The sequence below is a fragment of the Hydra vulgaris genome, chromosome 02 (assembly GCF_038396675.1).
Source record: "Hydra vulgaris chromosome 02, alternate assembly HydraT2T_AEP".
NCBI classification, from domain to species: domain Eukaryota; kingdom Metazoa; phylum Cnidaria; class Hydrozoa; order Anthoathecata; family Hydridae; genus Hydra; species Hydra vulgaris.
The window spans coordinates 43,554,436-43,575,366 of record NC_088921.1 but is presented as its reverse complement, the minus strand read 5'-3'; the positions used below and the strand labels follow the sequence as shown (position 1 = coordinate 43,575,366).

The window sequence follows — 20,931 nt, the reverse complement described above, 5'->3', positions numbered from 1 at the left end:
AATCAAATACTTTAATTTTATAATGCAGATATTTATATAAAATTAATAATGAGTTTAAAAACATATATAAACTAATTTAAGCCACTTATAGCTATTTTAAAACAAAACAAAAAAATACCATTTAATTTAAGTATTATAAATAAAAAAAAAGTTTAAAGAAAAAAAAGTTATTAATCAAGGTCCGAAAAATATGCACCATAATTTAAAAATCCACCAATAAAAAATTATAATAAAGCAATTTGCGCATTTTATGAAACATTAAAATTCAAAGTTTTCCTTTTAACATCTTTGTTAAAAGGAAAACTTTGAAGAATCATTTAAAATTTAAATGTTTTAAATTAGAAATTAATTAATTGATAACAAAAAAAATGATAAAAAAGATATATTATAAAATACGTTAATAGAGTTTTTTTGTTTTGCTTTAAAATCACTATAAATGGTTTAAATTAGTTTTTATATGTTTTTAAACTCCTTTTTAATTTTATATAAATATCTGCTTTAAAAGAAAACTTATTGTTTTTTTCATTAAATTTGCAATATGATAAATTGACTGTTCCATTAAAATGTTCATGATCATGTTTCATGTTCACGGTTTTTAATAAACTGAGAATTTGAAAAGCAGAAATATTTCTGCTTTTCAAATTCTCAGTTTTCAATAACTTAATTTGCAATAACTTAATTTGCACCTTAAATATAATTCTTTTTAAAAAAAAAATTTAAAAGTCACAGAAAAATATAAACCTACAAAAGATTTTTTATAAATATGGGCTATGTTTTAAAAAATCAAAAAGCTCTATAGGATGCATTTATCGACCACTAGACATATTTCATGAGTACAATAACTTTATTTTGCTATCTAATAATGCTACTAGAACAAGTAATTATCAGAAAGAATACAAAGAAACAGGATGAATTAAGTGATTGTGAATTGCAAAATCTTAAAATATTTCTGGCCTTCCAATTCTTAGTTTTATCATTCTCAGTAAAAGCCGTGAACACTGTTTTAATAAAAGGGTTATTTATTATATTGGGAAAATTTATGAAAAAATAAAACAATTTTATGGGAAAATTTTATGGGAAAATTTATGAAAAAATAAAACAATTAATTTATGACTGCAAAAATAATAACAGCCAAAACTTACATAATTTAATTAATTGTTTGTTTAAACACCAGTTAGTTCAAATAAAATAAACAGAAAACAAAGTTAAAATAATAGAGCCAAAAATTATGCACGGTAATTTTAAAAAAAACCAATTAAAAATTAGACAAGAGATATTTGCGCATTGTACGAAACATTAAAATTTGATTTTAGTTTGGGGGAAACTTTAAAGATTTATTTATTTAAAAAATCAGATGTTTTGAATCAGGGCATTCCCATTTCTTTGCGTGATTTTTTATTTTTCTTTGTTTAAACAAATAGAAGCTGGGATTTAAAGCATACTAATATGATTTTCTTATAAAACAATAAAATCAAAAATATTTGTATCAAATTTTAGGCTACCTAAATAAATCAAATATATATATATATTTTTATCATTTTATTTTTTTAATTTTAATTTTCAAAACGCTATACTCTAGCTAGAAATATTCTGCTTCAAACTTAATTTATTCTTTGATAACATTACTAATGTATACCATTTGTATGCCATATGTAATGTATACCATTTGTAACCATTAATAATGTATACCAATTACTAATGTATACCATTTTTTGTTTACAAATTATTTATATAGATTAGAATTAAATAAGAGTAAATTGAAGTTTGCTAGTTTTATTTTTATGAAAATAATACTATCAAAACATATATGAGTTTCGGTGCGTGATATTTTAGAGATGCCCATAAATTGAATAATAATGGAAATGAAGATAAATAAATATATGTTAATATATATGTTATTAGAGTTTTCTAGTTTTAATTTTAAAACAATTTTTAAAAATTTAAAGTTGTTTAAATTAGTTTTTGTTTTTAAATGCCTCTGACTTATTTTTACATAAATATCTGCATAAGAAAGTTACAAGCCTTTAATTGGCCGTTATATTTGATTTTTATGAAAATACTAAATAAGATTTAATTAAGATATTAAATAAGATTTAAAGAAAACATTAAGATTTAAATTTTTCTTAAAATTAAAACTACTTAATCTCCGCTTTTAACATTGTTTAATATAACAAGTTTCATTTTTAGTATAGTAATTAGTAAGCGATTTCAACTACAATACAATACATTGTTCTGTCAATGATAGTCCTTTTTCAGTTACTGATAATAAACTAATAACTTTATTGAATGTCTCAAAAAACGTTTTTTATTTCTATGTGTATGCATGCAAACATTAAAAAAAGCAAGCTATGAATCAATTAATATTCTATATCTTATTATTAAAAATGATAAAGATTTAGCAGTTCATTAATTTTGTTTTTTTCCCAACAGCAGTTCATTGAAATTATTTCTATATTTCAATGAACTGCTATTGGGAATCAATTAAATTATATCAAATAAAAAATTTTGAATTATTTTAATGTCATTTTCATAATATGGATTAGAATATTGAACTTATTAATCAATAAAATGCATGATTTATTTGTGGACTTTAAATATAAAGGTGCTATATATATTATAATGAATTTTTTAATCAATAAAATGCATGATTGATCTTTTGGACTTTAAATATAAAGGTGCTATATATATTATAATGAACTTTTTAATCAATAAAATGCATGTTTGATCTTTTGGACTTTAAATATAAAGGTGCTATATATATTATAATGATGCTTTGAAATTGTGATAAGACCAGTAGAAAATATATATATTATATATATATATATATATTATATATATATATATATATATATGTATATATATATATATATATATATATATATATATATATATATATATATATATATATATATATATATATTATATATTATATATACATATATATATATATATTATATATATAATATATATATATATATATATATATATATATATATATATATATATATATATACATATATATAATATATATATTTTTTACTGGTATTATATTTTTTACTGGTCTTATCACAATTTCAAAGCATCATTTTAATATATATATAGCACCTTTATATTTAAAGTCCAAAAGATCAATTGAAACAGGTATGTGGAAGAAGGCAAATGTAACATGACTGTTCAAAAAAGGATAAAACTACAGTCCAGTCTTGTAAACTTGGATATCATGTAAAGTATTCAAAAAGAATAGTAGTTGATTGTTAAAAAATAATTTTCTTTTAATAGAACAATATGGCTTTATAAAAGGCAAGAATTGCATAACAAACCTATAATTATTAATATAATAATAATAATAACAATAATAAACCTATATTGTTTAGAAAGCAACTTATTCATTAAGTAATATCTACCGGCTGTCATAGATATTGCCTTGCACTCTCAACACCGTTAATCATAATAACTATTATTTATTGTGTACATTTTATGTATAAGAGTGGCATATTTTGTAGACAGTACATTGTAGTCAGACATTGTAAGACATTACAAAAAAATTTATCCATTTTATTTTAGATTAACTTTGTGTAAATACTAGTATAAGTTATAACAAACATCTTTTTTTATTCCTGAAAACAAAATAATACTCTTATATACTACTAAGAATAAAATTTGGACAAATTTGATGGAGTTTTAGTCTAAGAACAAAAAAATCATGGTCTAACTGTCTCAAAATAGATATATAATGGTTTATCCATGAACAGTTAAAAAACTTTGGTAGAGAACAATATCCTTGTATGCTTGATTAAAAGAAATACATTTTAGTTTAAATGCAGTTATTACAAGAATAACAATAAACTGCATCTAAACATCTAACAATGTGAACGCAATATAAGTAAGAATTACTATAGACTGCATCTACTATATAAGTAAGAACCAAAATAAATGATGTAAACTAGATACAACTATAAAAAAGTTAAAATTGATTAAACTTAAATCTCATTAAAATTTTTTACCAGCTTCTTATTAAGGTCAGCAGCATTTATTTGTTACTTTAACTTTTAACAAAACATTTTAAATAAAATTTTTGAACCTTTATAACTTTAACAATTTACTAATAAAACTAAAATATATGAAAAAAATTAAAAATAAAAGTGATTGACTAAAAAAACTAATGTAAAACTAATATTAAATAATGAAAAAAAGTTTTTGTATTATTATATAAATAATAGTAGAAAACAATAACCATTGTATGCTTTTATTTTTTGTTATTGCCTACAGATTTTGCAATATAAAATTATAGCAAATGTAGTTTACTAAAAAATATAAATAATACTTCTTTATTGTGACAGCAAATTAAAAGTACGTACTTTTTGATCAATCTTAATTTTCAAGCATTCATCTAAAAATCTAATTGTTCTATCTGCTGATTTTCGACATCGCTTTTTTGGAAGATTTGGGGGAATGCAGTCAGATAACGGAATGCATACATCAAATTGAAAAACTTTCAAAAATTTCATATAATCCTTAGGCGTTACCTAAAAAAATAGTCTGTTGGTAAAAAAAATTAACAAAGAACTCAAAACAAAAAAAAACTCAAAGTTTACTTTTCTGCGACCTCCAGGTGTCCATATAGAAACAGATTTTTCTTCATTATAGCGAAAGATATCTAAAGGGTTCTGCAACAAACTATCTTGGGAATTTAAAATCAAAATTTTATCCTGCAGAAAAGAATTTAAATAATATGTAAATAATATATAATCTATAAAAAAACACTAACTTTTTAACTTCAAATTTTAATAAAAATAATTATCGCTCAGTTCTTTACTCAAAATAAAAACTTTGTATTTCGTACCCTTTTTTAAACTTTTATTTTACCCTTTTTTATCCAGTGCATACATATATATATATATATATATATATATATATATATATATATATATATATATATATATATATATAAACATATATATATATATATATATATATATATATATATATATATATATATATATATATATATATATATATATTTATATATATATTATAATATCATTTCCAACAGCAACTATACCTACAAAAATAATGTTGATGTTGTAAAATAAATGCTTTTATCTACGCATAAATGAAGATGCTAAAGGCAAAGGGTCAAGTTCTGCTCATGAATGTTATCGATAAGTTACTAAAGAAATTGAAAATATATGGCGTAAATTTAGTTTTCCTATAATCAAAACAGAAGGAACTTTCTCAAAAGTATGTAGATTAATGGAAAAAGTATCCAATTTAAATAGAATTTCTAGACTAAGATGTCTTAATTAGACTTAATTTTTATGCCAAATTGAAAACTTTTGACAAAATGTTTGATATGCTCATTCAATTGTTATGATGCAGGAGTAGAAAGAGAGAAATGCAGAGATGTACTGTTAAAAGACCAATGAAAAAATGGGATGCATTTGTCAGACAAAAGCAACGCAAAAATCAACTTAGATCACTTGATTATACTTACACATCTACTTTCAAAAAACTGAGACGCGAAAAAATAAATTTGTAACAAGGCAACAGCAGTTAAATACACATAAAGTAGAGTAAATGTAGAGAAAGAGATGGATCGCATTACTGATGATGATTTGTATGAATCTGAGGAAAGTATCGAATTAAAAGAATCTAATAATGAAAATGACAAACTTTATGAATCTGAAAATTTCCTAAACAAATGTAATCAAAATAGGATTTTTTACGATGAACTGGCTATTGTGGCAGATTGTTATCGTATCAGTTGCAGAGCAACTGCTGCTATTGTTAATGCTGCTCTAAAAGACATGATAATACTAATGAATCAATTAGGCTTGATAGGAAAAAAGTAGAACGAGAAAGACTTCTTATTGGACAAAAAAATATAATTGGGAGAAAATGTGAAAATTTCAAATTAAAATCTATTGGTTTTGATGGAAGAAAAGACGATACAATCACAGCTACAGGAACAGTTAAAGAAGAACATATTACAATAGTTAGAGAACCAACAAGTAGCAATATAGATCATATAACACCTGATAATGGAACTTCTTGCTACATTGCTGATGAAATTCTCCATTTAACATTTGAAATTGGCAGTAGTAGTTCTTTAAATGCTACCTTATGTGATGCAACTGTAGCAAACACTGGTAAGTTTGGAGGAGTGATAAAACTATTAGAAACAGAAATTAATAGATCAATTCAGTGGCTCATTTGTCAACTTCATTTAAATGAACTTCCATTTAAACATGTGTTCAAGTTAATTGATGGAAAAACTTCTGGTCCAGCATCATTTAAAGGAGATATTGGTAAAAAATAACAGTAGACTTAACTAATTTAGCAGTAGTTCTTTTCGAAAAAATAAAAGGTGCTTTTTATATACTTGCTGATAACTACCTCAGTACATTAAGCTCAGATCAGAAATATTTTTACAGTATCTGTTTATCTATTCAATCAGGAGAGGTTTCAAATAAATATCTAAAAGTTCTCCTTGAAACATTTATCATGCTCTGTGGCTCACAAAAGCAAATAGTGTTCTACGTTAATATATTTCTACAGTAATGCCAACAAAAGAACTTGTTGACTTGGTTACAATAATTATGCAATGCTAAGCACAAGGATGGTTCCATATTAAATCACATTGTTTGACAATCGATGTCACTTAAAATTTATGGTATCTGGCTCAATTAATAAGAAATGCAGTTATTGATGTAAAATACAAGGAGGGAATGGAGCTAGTTTCAAATAAAACTCATACTTTGCCAACATTGAGAATATATTATTGGCAATGGTAAATGGCAAAAGAAAAGAAGTTAGAACTGCAGCTATACAAAGGATACTCAAGTCCAGAAATACTAACGAATAAATTAGACATTTTAAAATTCCTGTAACACTAAATCTTGGAGCCAATGATTACAGTGAATTGGTAAATTGGGACATTGAGGAAGTTAGTTCACCACCTTTACTGAATGTCGTTTGAAATGAAGATATTTTGAAAGCCAATGACAGTCCATTAAGTATTCCAAATATCCTTGTCAAAATATCCTTGTCATAGTCAAAATATAGAAAGAATAGTTGGTATAGTCACAAAGGCACAAATTTAGATATGAAAAGCATCACAAATTTGTAATAAACTTATTGGAATCAAGGGAATCAAGTTTGATTGGAAAGCACAATGGAAATAAGAAATTTGAATAAAGATATAAAAAAAAGTAGTTATATATAAAATATATATATTAAAAGTAGCTATATATTTTTTTTTATAGCATCAAAAGTTTTTTTACTACATTTTTTTAATTTTTGAAAGTATATCTTAGTTGTGCTTAAAAATAAAATCATTTTGGTGCTTATCTTAAAGAAGGTGTTTTAAAAATTATATTCCTTTTTTAAAATAGTTTATTATTAGAGAATTTATTTTGCATAACTAAGTCACAAAAATAAATAATATAAAACACAATTATAATAAAAATCGCTCATCATAACCCCATTTATCTCTAAAATGCTAAAAAATTTTATTTTGTGTGCGACCCCTACAGAGGCTAGCACAGACCTCAAAATTTCTATACAACCTTTTTATATATGTAAGAACCCTACACAATATGCTGCTTCTTAAAAACCAAATTTGACTTGCCCTAATATATATATATATATATATATATATATATATATATATATATATATATATATATATATATTTATATATATATATATATATATGTATATTTATATATGTGTGTGTGTATATATGTATATGTATATATATATATATATATATATATATATATATGTATATATATATATATATATATATATATATATACAGGTACCAAAAAAAGTTTAGAACCACTCCACAATTTTGCCTAATTTCATTATTTATTCAATGTATGAAACTAATATTGAACTTTATATATATATATATATATATATATATATATATATATATATATATATATATATATATATATATATATATATATATATATATATATATATATATATATATACAGGGCTTGTGATGAAGAAAATCGTCAAGCGTGTTGAATCGCGCTCGTAAAATTAGAAAATGTTTTCATCGAGCGTGATTATGTGCGCTCGAAATAACGTCGGCGAGCGCGATCATGAAAATTGCTGAAGGCGATGCTCATAAAAAGCTTTTTATTTTTTTATATCTTTTTTTATTTGTTACATAATTTTTTCGTCAAAAAATGTTTGAATTAGTATCACACTCATGAAACTACTTCAACGAAGTAGATTTTTATACTTCCAAACTTCTTGTATATTGTCAGATCGCGATTTTATTTTTAACTATTTATATTAATAAAAAAATAATATCAAACAAAAACGCAACTTCTTATTGATTTAGTATTGAAGTATAATTTAGTGTTTTGATTCGTTGTTTTGATATATGCATTTTAAAATGTTACGCGGTAAACTTAATTAACGGTTAATGGTTTTTATATTTTTTGATATTTTTTATTCAAATTAATTATTTAATTTTTTTCTAAAATTTCTTTTTTAAATTACGTTTTTTTAACCTTAAAAAAATAGCACAAGAATAATTTGAAATAATAATAAATTAGAATAATAACTTTCCATTTAATAAACGTTGACGTTATTACTTTGTTTACTTTTCGAATGCGATTGCGAACATTCTAAACAACAGAATCGTTTTAAATTTGAGTTAAAATAAATAATAGTTAATAAAAAAACCTATACTATAAACAAATAATAATTTTAAAAATTACTCTATTATTAATATTTATTTTTATTATAAACGATGTGTGGAATATTACAAACAATAAATCAAATAAATCTTACTTGATATTTTCACAAGATTAAAAATACTCTAAATAGATTAAAAATAAAATTTTAATTTTCTATTCTTATTTTATTTGCGCATTTTTGTATTCACATTGTGTTTCCACGTGCACATTCCATAATAGAAATTAGTGACTATTAACGACTTCAAACTGCTCATTCATTACGTTAGTGCAAAAGAGAACGACGTAGTGCTTTTTATATTTTATATTAGTGCTTTGATAATAGTATATCTTTAATAAAAAATCTTTTTTAAATATTTTATGAAAATAAAAAAATAATCCCGAACTATTGGACGAGCGTTATTTTATACGCTCGTTATAAGCTGAACGAGCGTTGTTTATCGCGCCTAGAACGTTTGAAAATACCGTTTACGAGCGCGTTTTACGAGCGGAGCGTGATCGCGCTCGCTTCATCACAAGCCCTGTATATATATATATATATATATATATATATATATATATATATATATATATATATATATATATATATATATATATATATGACATGCTTTAATTAAAACCTAAAGGAATTTACACCGCGTTCAATTGCATACACATTAAGCGATCAATAAACAAACACACACAAATTGAGTAATTTTATGTCAAAGGATATTTAGCAATACCATCACATAAACTAATAAATCTATCTACCCTAAGCAGATTTGTCATTTTATTATATCAAATTACAATTTTATTTCTATATTCTAGTATTTTCCAATGGGTAAAAGTAAAGAAATACCAATTGAAGTTTGTTCCCAAATTATTGCTTTATATAACCATACTTCCAAATTGCATAGGCAAGCAGTGACAGTTATTGGAGTTTCCCATAGCTCTGTGACCAAGATTATTAGACTTTATAAAGAAACAGGGGAATTTACTTCAAGACCTCAAAGGGGTTGGCCGAAGGTTATCTCCTCGAGAACAGACTTAAGAATATGAAGAGAGGTATTAAAGTCCCCTTTTATAAGCGCAAGAGAGATTAAGGAAAGGTTGACTCCAACATGTGATCAAGTTAGTGAAATAACCATTCAAAGTCAGTTACAAAATAAATTTAAAATGCCAGCAAGGAAACCAATTAAAAAGCCATTGTTAACAAGAAAGATGCGAAAGGATAGAATTAGCTTTTGCAAGGAACATATTCATTGGACAGTCAAAGATTGGATGAAAGTCATGTTTTCAGATGAGTCAACCTTTTTGCAAGAAGATTGCCAACAACAATATGTCCGACGTGATCCTAATTCCTCAAAATATGAAGCAAGATAATGCCACTTGTCACACCTCTAAAATATCAAAGGCTTGGTTTGTAGACAACAAAATTGAAGTTCTTCCTTGGCCTGGAAATAGTCCGGATCTTAATCCGATTGAAAATTTGTGTAATCAAACTAGTTATTATAAAGCGAAATAAAATATTCAATTTATTTTTTAAACTGCAACTACTTCGCAAATTGCGATTGTCATTATATCTAACCGAAATTAAACACAAAGTAAAATTTTGATAAGTAAAAAAAGAGAATAGAACATACCGTATATAATAACTAGTTTCGGTTATTTAGTCTATAACTTTGACTTTGATAAAATACAGAACAAAATAGCTGCTATAATAACAGACAGTAACTTTGTGAAAGCTTTCATAACCAATTTAAAAAAATTCAGAGAATGAGGATGACAGCGATGAAGATGATGATGACCATTTTTGCAATGTAAATATAAATTTGAATAAAATTTTCGACAAAAATAATCATGAACAAGAGGAGAGTAACTTATTTGTTTAGTTACCACAACATTAAACTTTTTTCACTTGCCATAGTTACTTCAACATTTTAGCCAGTCATACATTAGACTTTATTGCCTTGTAGTACTATGCTCAACTAAATAAGTTGAGCATAGTACTACAAGGAACATGGTGGAATTTGAAATCCATTTGCTTAAATAAAGTTATATTTACATCTTAAACAAATATCTTGTATAAAAATAAATATCCTAATATCCAAATTTATCTAAGACAGTTTTTAGATTATACAGTACAATACTTACTTTTAGACAACAATATTCATGAAATGGTTTTCCAAAACATTCCATTACATCCAAACTAGGCAATTCGTATCTAAAAAAATATTATTCATTTTTTAACAGTACTTTTTTAATAACTTTTTTTATGAACAAATACAATTTATTATTTTAACTATAACTTTATTTTAAAGCAACAAAAAATTTTGGTTCCTTTTTATTCCAATACACTTATGTCATCATTTATAAACTTTAAAAATAGTTTTAAATCTATCATTAAATGGCTAGATTTCTCCAAGAAATTAAAACATCTTAAAAATATATTTATTACAACTTTCTCCTAAATCAAAACATAGTTATAAAGAAGTTCTCAAAGGCTTGTACTATGGTTTGCAGTGTGTATTTCTTGTTGATCTAATTAGACTTTTCTAGATGGCTTTTCCTTTAAAAACCTTTACATAGATCATCACAACCTTTACAGATCTTAACAAATCATTTATAAATCTTATTTGTGGTGGGATTATATAACGAATTTATTTTAAATTTCAATTTTCAAAATGATTTTATACAAATCATATCAAAAATTAGACAAGTCAGGACATGAAATGATGCATGAAACAGAGGTTCATAAATAATAAGTGTTAAAAAGTAAAAGAAATTTAATGATAACTAATTTGTTGAGATTTATTGGAGACCAGAATGGCATAAAATTTTGCAAATAAAACAAAAATTTTTAATTTTAGTTTTTTAAGTTTAGTAAAGTTATAAAAATTTACAATACAAAACATAGTGTAACAAACAAAACTAAAATTACTAAAACTATTAAAACAGAATAAATTATCATAACCATTTAGTACATTTCATCAACTATTTTATCTAAATATTAAAAAAGCCTACAAAAATACTGATCCCCCACGCAAGCACTATCAGTATCACCTGCTAAGCCTGTTTTAGAAGGGTATTGGACCAGTAATGCACTCATTTAATCCCACAAAGGCCTATAAATATATATATATAAATATATATATATATATATATATATATATATATATATATATATATATATATATATATATATATATATACAGCAGCATCCAAAAGTTTGCGGACAGGAATAAAAAAGTTAAACTTTATTAATATTTCAGCACATAAACCATTATATTAAGTCATTATATTATACACCAATTAAAGGGTTTTCAGCTTAACAATTATGTTTTGAGCAAATAATGATTATTTAATTAAATATTAAAAATTGGTTTACAAAATAACGATTTTTGATAAGTTCAAAAGTTTGCAGACAACTAAAGTTTTTAACATTTTCCCCACAAAATTGCTAATTTGTTGATTTTATAAACAAATAATTTGTTGAAATAACTTACAAACTTTATTTATAAGTGATTGAGATTGTGGGATCTAAGAAACGTATCTCATCTCCAGTGAAAAAATTGATCTTGAGATCAGTTCAAAATGGAATTTTGTTTTGTAAAACAGCACAGCTTTAAGGAGTCGATAAGTCTGCTGTAAGACAAATTATGAGGAGATACGAGCTTGCTAGATCTACAAAAAATAAAAATCAATCAGGAAAGCTACACAAAACAACACATTATCAGATAAAAAGCTCGTGATACTTAGCAAAGAAAATCCCTGTTTGACTGCTGTTGATATAAACGTACAAATGAGACATTTCTATGGAATGAATTGTAGTATTTCTACTATAAAATGTTGTTTATATCATGCTAATTTATTTGGAAGACGCCCAGCTAAAAAGCTATTAGTTTCCTTGAAAAACCGTAATGCCCGAAAGGAACTTGTATCAGAACATCTATAGTGGAGTAGTCAACAATGGTCAAAAAAAATTTTTAGTGATGAAAGCAAGTTTATACTGTTCAGATCAGATGGAATCATGTATTTTGATGTCCAGTAGGTATAAGACACAATTCTAAACACCAACTGCCTGCCATATAAAAATGGAGGTGGTATTTTAATGGTTTGGGGATGTTTTAACCGGATGGAGTTGGTCCGCTCCATAGAATTACTGAGACTATAAATCAAGAATATTACAGACATATATCTAAGACTATTATGTTGTCTCTTGCAAAGGATAAAATACCTCAAGGATGGATATACAAACAAAATAACGATCTCTTCTTTACTTTTTATTAAAAACTATTTATTTATTTACTCATAAGTTTTTGCTGCAAATGTAATAAATGTAAAAATGATTTATTGATTAATTTAAAACTTTCTATAATCGGATTCTTAAAAATGCATATACAGGCCTTGTTTTAAAGCGTTACGCATAGAGCAATTTATGTATGCCTTAAGCAATTTTCCGTAAGCAGTAAGCGATTTTGGTTAAGCAACTTTTTATCATTTCTTAACTTTTAAATTATTCTATAAGCGGTAAGATAAAAGAAGTAATTAATTTTTAAAAAAATCACATTAAATTTTGAATGATGTTTATGTAAAAATATTTGTTACAAAAGTTTGAATGACAATTGTTAGATATAGGTGCTATTTACTTATAGAAAAAACTCAAAATTAAAAATTTATTTTCACTTTGGTTTTATTTTATTGTAATGATTGATTTTTTTGCTGGAAAAATGCAAATACTTCAAGCTTGAAGCAAAGATCATAATGATATAATTTAATTTTGATAAAAAAGTATATGATTTTATTTACAACTAATTTAATAAAAATATACTCCCTCTGTTTCAATATACTATTCCAATTCGTCTTCAATTTAAAAAATTATTGAAAATAAATTATGTTTTTAATTAAAAACATTTTTTATATAAAATTTATGTTTTTCTATAATATTAAAAACAATTTATGGCAATAATATTATCTTTTACCACCACACTATTAATTTCTAAAAAAGGATGTTTTTTTATGAAATATTTTGTTTCAAAATACTGTTTTGATTTGTTAAAAATGAATTATAATTTTAAAAGTTTAATAACATTGTAACATTTTTAGTGGAAAAAAATTATATATAGTATTTTGAAAAATTCTTATTTTGTATTAAATTATTTAATAGTGTTTGGTTTAAATACTTCATGCCTATTCTATTTGTATTTGGTTTAAATACTTCATGCCGTTTGGTTTAAATACTTCATGCCTAATAGATGACTATTGTTTTTAAATCTGTAACAAAATGAGTCAACAAAAAGGGTCAGGAGTTTAATTGCACTCTTATTGCATTTCTAAGTTTATTGTTATTGCAGTTTTTACTGCAATAACAAAAAACTTAGAAACAGATAACATTTTGGTTTAAAAAGATTTCAAATGTTTTGAATATTTTAGAATAAATTAAAAAAATACGCGCCAACTTACAAACAAGCAACGTAGAGTGATTTACAATGAGCATTAACGGAAAACTAAAAACAATGAGCATTAACGGAAAACTAAAAACAGGCTTACTTTAAAATACTGTTGAAAAATTTAATGTACTAAAACAATCAGTGACCTAAAACAATCAGTGACCTTTGGCATTGTGGACAAGATATCTTACCATTACCTCTTTTTGTGATTATCCAGATTATTTATTGGTGTAAACTAAGTGTTCTAAGAACACTTAGTTTACACCAATAAATAATCTGGATTTTTAATTTTTCATTACCTTATCATATGTAAGCATGTGTAGACAAAGAGATATACAAAAATAAGATATATAGATATCCTAGATTTGGGTTTTTCTGGTATATAACTACGCAATTGTGTGTATAAGCTGCTCCAAAAAAACCTAAACTAATAAATAAAGAATCGCAAAAAACGTAATTTGTAAAAATAAAAAAAAAAGACATTTTAATTCATATATGCAAATGTTGAGAGAAGAAAGAAATTTGTTAATATCAAACATATTTAAAAATGTAAAATTTAATTATTTAATATTAACAAAAAATAAAAGAAAATAAACATTCCCTTTTAGTAATAATAAAAAAGAAGTTAAATAACATTTAATTCGTTTTGCTGTAATTATTATTATTATTGCAGTGATTTAAAAAAGTTAATATCTTTAAAAAAAAAAAAAATAAAGAGAATTTTATGGCATCAAATTCACATTAAGCTATTGCGTTAAGCATTTTTCATTTAAAACAAGGTCTGTATATTTAGTAAAATCATGTTTAATATAACACTTGTAACTTTTGTAGTAGTGTTTCATAAAACGATTGCCTTCTTAGTATTAAGTATTTGTTTAAATAGTTTCTGCGCACAAGTATTAATAGTTAATTTTAACAGTTTAAAAAAAGGAAGAGAGATAAAAAAATATTTTATATCTCAGCTCATTAAAATCAGAGATATAAAATTATTATTTAAAGGGATTTGTGACAAGTGCTGAGACAAGTTGCGTTCATATCATAGATAAACATTAAAAAATAAATTAAAAGTTAATTAAACTTTCCAAAACAAATTATTGAATAAGATATTAACAAAAGCATTTGCTGTTTTGCAATTATACTTCCAGTTGAAAGCCTAATTTTAGGCTCTCATATCTGCATATTTTTTTCCATTAAAAAAACATCTGGTTTTATTAATGTTTTCGCTCAATGCAAAGTTTTTTAAACTCAGTTCAGTTTCACACAATTAGGGTTTTCCCCTCCATATTTAGTCTGCGGTGGTTATAAAAATCTTTTGCTGTAGCATGTTTTTGTTTTTTGTTCAGCATATTATTAAGTGTTTGAGTTAGAATAGACTAGCATAATAAAAATAGCAATTAAGCAAAGCAAACTTTAAAATACACAAGATGAATATTTTTTTTAGAAAATAAGTAATTTTTTTATATACAACACTAAGTACAATATAATCCATCATAGTTAAATTTTTGATTGAATTTTTTTTTAATAAATTCAAAATTATCGATTGCAGTTAATACTTTTTTTTTTCTTTCTATTATTAAATTATGTAAATCAAACATCAATCTTTCATTTTTTAATAGCATTTCATGAAACAATTTCTTTAAGTATTAAGTATTCAGTTTAAATTTTTTTAATATTTTATATATATCTATATCTATATCTAAATCTATATATTTTTTAATAGCATTTCATGAAACGATTTCTTTAAGTATTAAGTATTCAGTTTAATATTTTTTAATGTTTTAACATTTAAAAAAAATGAAAAAATACTAAATTACTTGGATTTGATCAAAATCCTCTTTTTAATTTAATGAAAATCCGTGCGCGCAAGCAGTATTTTAAACAAATTAACATTAACAGGTAATTTGAACATTAGTTATTGCTAGTTTAAATTTAAAAAACACATTGATTTTATTTAAAATTATTATTTTAAAAAGAATATGACCTTGTTTATTTTCAAACATTAAGTTTTATTTTATGTGTTTAGTTTCAGTCATGAAGAAATATTATTACTCAGATGAAAATTTAAACAAAGAAAAAATTAAAATTTTTTGATCGCTTAAAAAAAAAAAGTTAATTCCATGTGTAAGTCGGTCAAATAACTGCTTGCCTTTAATTTCTTATTTTCCACGCTGATGAATATATGTATTTACATTAATATGTATTTAGGTATCTATATATATATATATATATATATATATATATATATATATATATATATATATATATATATATATATATATATATATATATATTTATATATATATATATATATATATATATATATATATATATAGATATATATATATATAGATATATATATATATATATATAGATATATATATATATATATATATATAGATATATATAGATATATAGATATATAGATATATATATATATATAGATATATATATATATATATATATATATATATATATATATATATATATATATATATATATATATATATATATATATATATATATATATATATATAGATATATATATATATATATGGATATATATATATAGATATATATATACCTAATTTGTTAAGTAGAAGTTATGGCTTATATATATGTTATAGATCATTTAGGGGCAGAAATTGTTTAGTATTTAAGGTTAATAATTTGTTATTACTGTTGATAATTATAAAACAGCTAGAAAATTTTATGGTTAAATATTAGAATTAAAGATTGTTTTAAATTTATATATATATATATATATATATATATATATATATATATATATATATATATATATATATATATATATATATATATATATATATATATATATATATATATATATATACATGGTTTTGCTTTTCACACCTTCATGATTAGTTTTTTCTTAAGATAATATTTTAGTGATTTAAATTTTTTTTGTTAATTTTTGTTTCCTTTTTTAACTTAGCTTTTTTTTTATTATTCTTAAAAGAAATGGTTTTTCTAAGTTAATTAGGGGTCATAAACAATACCGGATTAGAGGTCTTGGGGACCGGGAGCCAAAAAATATTTGGGGCCCCATTCCTAGAAAAATGTATTTAAAAATGAATGCAAAAACATAAGATTACTTTTTTGCTTACAGAGAAACTTTTCTTGCTTTTACATTTGCAAAATCAATTACAACATCTTGAAAATTTATATTTTTTAACATTGTTCTTTCAATTGTCATTAAACAAAGAGCATTTAAGCAGTCATTTAACATTGAAGAGAGGAGATCATTTTTAATTAATGCCATTTTTGAAAATGCTCTCTCTGCACTACAATTGGTTATGGGAAGGGTAAGAAAAATCCAATATGCAATGTCAACATTGGGAAAAACTGATTCTAACTTATTCCTACGAATTGCTTGTAAACATTCAAGTGCTGATATATTCTTCTCATTTGCCATGAACTTGGAAAACTGGATAATTTTATCAGGGAATTGTGTAATTGTGTTAAAAAGATAAATAGTACATAAGGATTTGGCAGCAGCAACAATGACAGAAACAGTCATGGTCTGAAAATCAAACTTTCTCTCTGCAGACTCATAAGCAAAAAGCCTTTCTTTCAAGCACATTTTCAACTTGTCTATGTTTGAGGGAAAAAAAATTATTTCAGATTTTTCACTGCCACTAAGAACCACTTCATTCTCACTATTTTCACTAAACTCTAATTTGCACCAGTCGTGGACAGGAAAGCGTGCAATCGCACTCCAATCATGACCATGCAAGTGATTGTTTTTTTGAAAGCTTGACCACTGCTTTTTTAAATAATTAAAAAACGCTGAAAAAAACAGACAGTAAAAAAATTAACACTAAACTATATAAAAAAGAAAGAAATCTTAACGTAAGAGAAATTAAAAAATAAATTAAAACCTATAGCTCTAAAAAAAATCAACTAATATAAATCTGAAAAACTAAAACTTGAATAAAAAATTATTTTTAATAATAGTTTGCAATTACGTTAAGGTTGAATAACTCATAGCATTGGTTTGATGAGTTTTTAACTGATTTTTTTTTATATTAGGAGAATATATATACAGCAATTAAATCTTTTTTTTTTTAATGTCTAAATAAAATTATTTATATGATTATTTTTTATTTATTTATGTATTTTTATATATCAATCAAAAAAGAATACATAAATAAATAAAATAACAATAATATAAATAATTTTAATTAAACATTAAAAAAAAGATTTTTTTTAAATTCTCCTAATACAAAAAAATTTCAGTTAATAACCTTTTCCAACCAACATGACAAACTATAAAACTACAATCTTTTCTAATGTTTTTATAATATTAGGCAAACTCTTTTAAATAAAAAAATACTTACATCTAATTATCGTTTAATAAAAGAGTAACTTTACTTAAATTATCAAAAAGTATTTTTTTTTAAAGTTTATTGAAACGCATTCATTGTTGTCGTTGTTTATAAAATTAAGAGTACAAATTGTTTGAAAAAAAAATTCATCATTAAAAAAAATATATTTGTAATACAAGTTTTATTTAATATTCTATGATAATTTATGTAATAGCGTTTTAAAACTTTATTTAAAAGCGTTTAAGTGTAAACAAACTTTATTAGACAGTTACATACCATAACAAAAAAAAATAACTTTGTTACGTTTTCGAATATTAAACTATATTTATGGATTCATCAAAAAGTTTATTAAAAATGTTGTTTTTGTTGTTTTTATAAAATTAATTGTACAATTGTTTAAAAAAAATCTATACTCATCATAAAAAATATACTTTTTAACAAAATAATATCTTTCAATAATTTAAATAAATGTCTTTTATAGTATACAATCTTTAAAAGCAATTTCTCGCTTTATTACCTTATACTTTATTTAGCGTATTTTTTAAACATTTTCAAAAATATAAAAAGCCATGGTCAAGTTGTTGCAAAAAAAATAACAAATATGTGGTCAAGAATAGAGTGCAATCGCATGCCTTCTTGTCACAACTGATATGTGCGTCTTCTTTCTTAAATTTTCATGCTTGTACTGATAAGGAATAATGTTTGAGAACCTTCTAGCACTTTCTTGAATGTCGAGAAAATTTTCACCAACTGATGACACATTCCAAAAGAGCAATCGAACACCAAGAGCCAAATCTGCACTTTTATTCTGAAGTTTCATACCAGTAGCATTAAATCGAAACATTATTCTGAACCAAAGCTCTGTATTAAAAGCAACATTCAAAGTTTTCATTTTTTTTTTTAAAGTGCAGTGGCTTCTTTTTGTGTCTGACATTTTTCATCTTTATCCAGAATAATTGGTTCTAATGTCTCAAGAATATGATTGTAATTTGAATGTAAAACTTTAGTAGAAATAGCCCTTGCTGACCACCTTGTCCCACTCAGGCTTTTAATGGTAACTTTCCTGTTCTTTCCAGCACCACTTACAAGACCAGAACAAACTATCTCCTATCTGTGAGTTGAAGAAGCACAGAAATTATACAGGCATTGGAGAAACCCAAAGAAAGCTGTCACAGCTGTCAACAGCATTTACGTCAACTAAATTTAGAGAATATCCTGCACAAGGAATAAATTCAATGTTTAGGTTCTCATTTTTTAGTAGCGTTAGCAAGCCGTTATATTTTCCTGACATGATTAATACATTGTCCTATGATTGGCCACAAGCATCGTTAATGTTTAGGCCAAGCTCATCTTTTACTGACAGCACCTGCCATAGTCTTTCCCCTATGTCCATATGAAGATTCAAACCCAATAAATTTTTCTTACACAACAGCTTCCTCGCTAATATATCGAATGATTATTGCAAGTTGGTCACAGTGTGCAGTGTCAGTTGATGATTCAACAATCAGTAAAAAGTATTTAGTATTTGCAAACTTGCTACCAATGGAAGCCAGAACTCTTTTTGACATCATGAAGATAATTTCCTCATAACTTGTTAATGAAATGTACAAAACATTTCCTCTGCCTTGATTTCTTTGGTTTTTCAAGTGTTTAGCAAGGAATGGGTCAAATTTTGCTAAGAACTCCAAGGCCCTGAGAAAATTTCCATTACTGAAGTCACCTATTTCTTCTTTTTTTAATGTTGCTTGTTGTCTGTCACGTTTTTTTTTTTTGCAGTTAGCGTTTTAAATTTCCGCTTAGATATTTTTTGTCCATTATTGTCCAATTATTGCAAAAATAATATTGCAATTATAATTCATTAGTGGTAAAAAAAAACAAACTAATATTTCCAAAAAATATATAAAATATTTCAATACATTTTTACCAATAAATATAAGCAAAGAAAAAAACAAACAACTATTAATTTAAGTGATATTATTTGTTCTCAAGTAAAAAAAAATTTAAATTAAAATGTTCGAACTTTTTTCCAATATAGTTTGAACATGTTCAAGTTCGAACTTTTTTTAAAAAAGTTTTTATTTTTAATTATATGAAAAATTAATGAAATTAATCTGATTAGAAATTATCTTCATTATAAATTAATGAAAATAATTTAGAATGTCAAGTCATACATAATATAGAAAATATTATATACGTTAAAAATCGAGGGCCCCATTGGTACCCTAATTTTTAGGTCTAGGCTCCCAGGAAACCGGGGTATTCTGGCATTGGTCATAAAGTACGCCATGCTAAATTTATCTTTTGAATAGAAATGTGATTACTTACTCTCTTGTGCAAAGATCTTCATTTAACATAAAGCGCTTTTGAATTTAAATTACTTTAAATCACTGCATAGAAGCCAATAATATTTTTAAGTTATATTTAATTTGGTTTACT

At 24.1% G+C, this 20,931-nt stretch overlaps 1 protein-coding gene across 1 annotated transcript in view; it reads right to left on the bottom strand.

Annotated features, from left to right (window-relative positions):
* LOC136071782 (queuine tRNA-ribosyltransferase accessory subunit 2-like) overlaps positions 1-20,931 on the bottom strand; it is a 45,215-nt gene that overhangs the window by 22,329 nt on the left and 1,955 nt on the right. The window contains exons 2-4 of the mRNA XM_065791008.1: positions 10,854-10,923; positions 4,596-4,709; positions 4,359-4,526 (exon numbers count right to left, since the gene is read on the bottom strand). Of these exons, the coding sequence (XP_065647080.1) occupies positions 4,359-4,526; positions 4,596-4,709; positions 10,854-10,923 (352 nt within the window). The remainder of the gene's footprint in view (positions 1-4,358; positions 4,527-4,595; positions 4,710-10,853; positions 10,924-20,931) is intronic.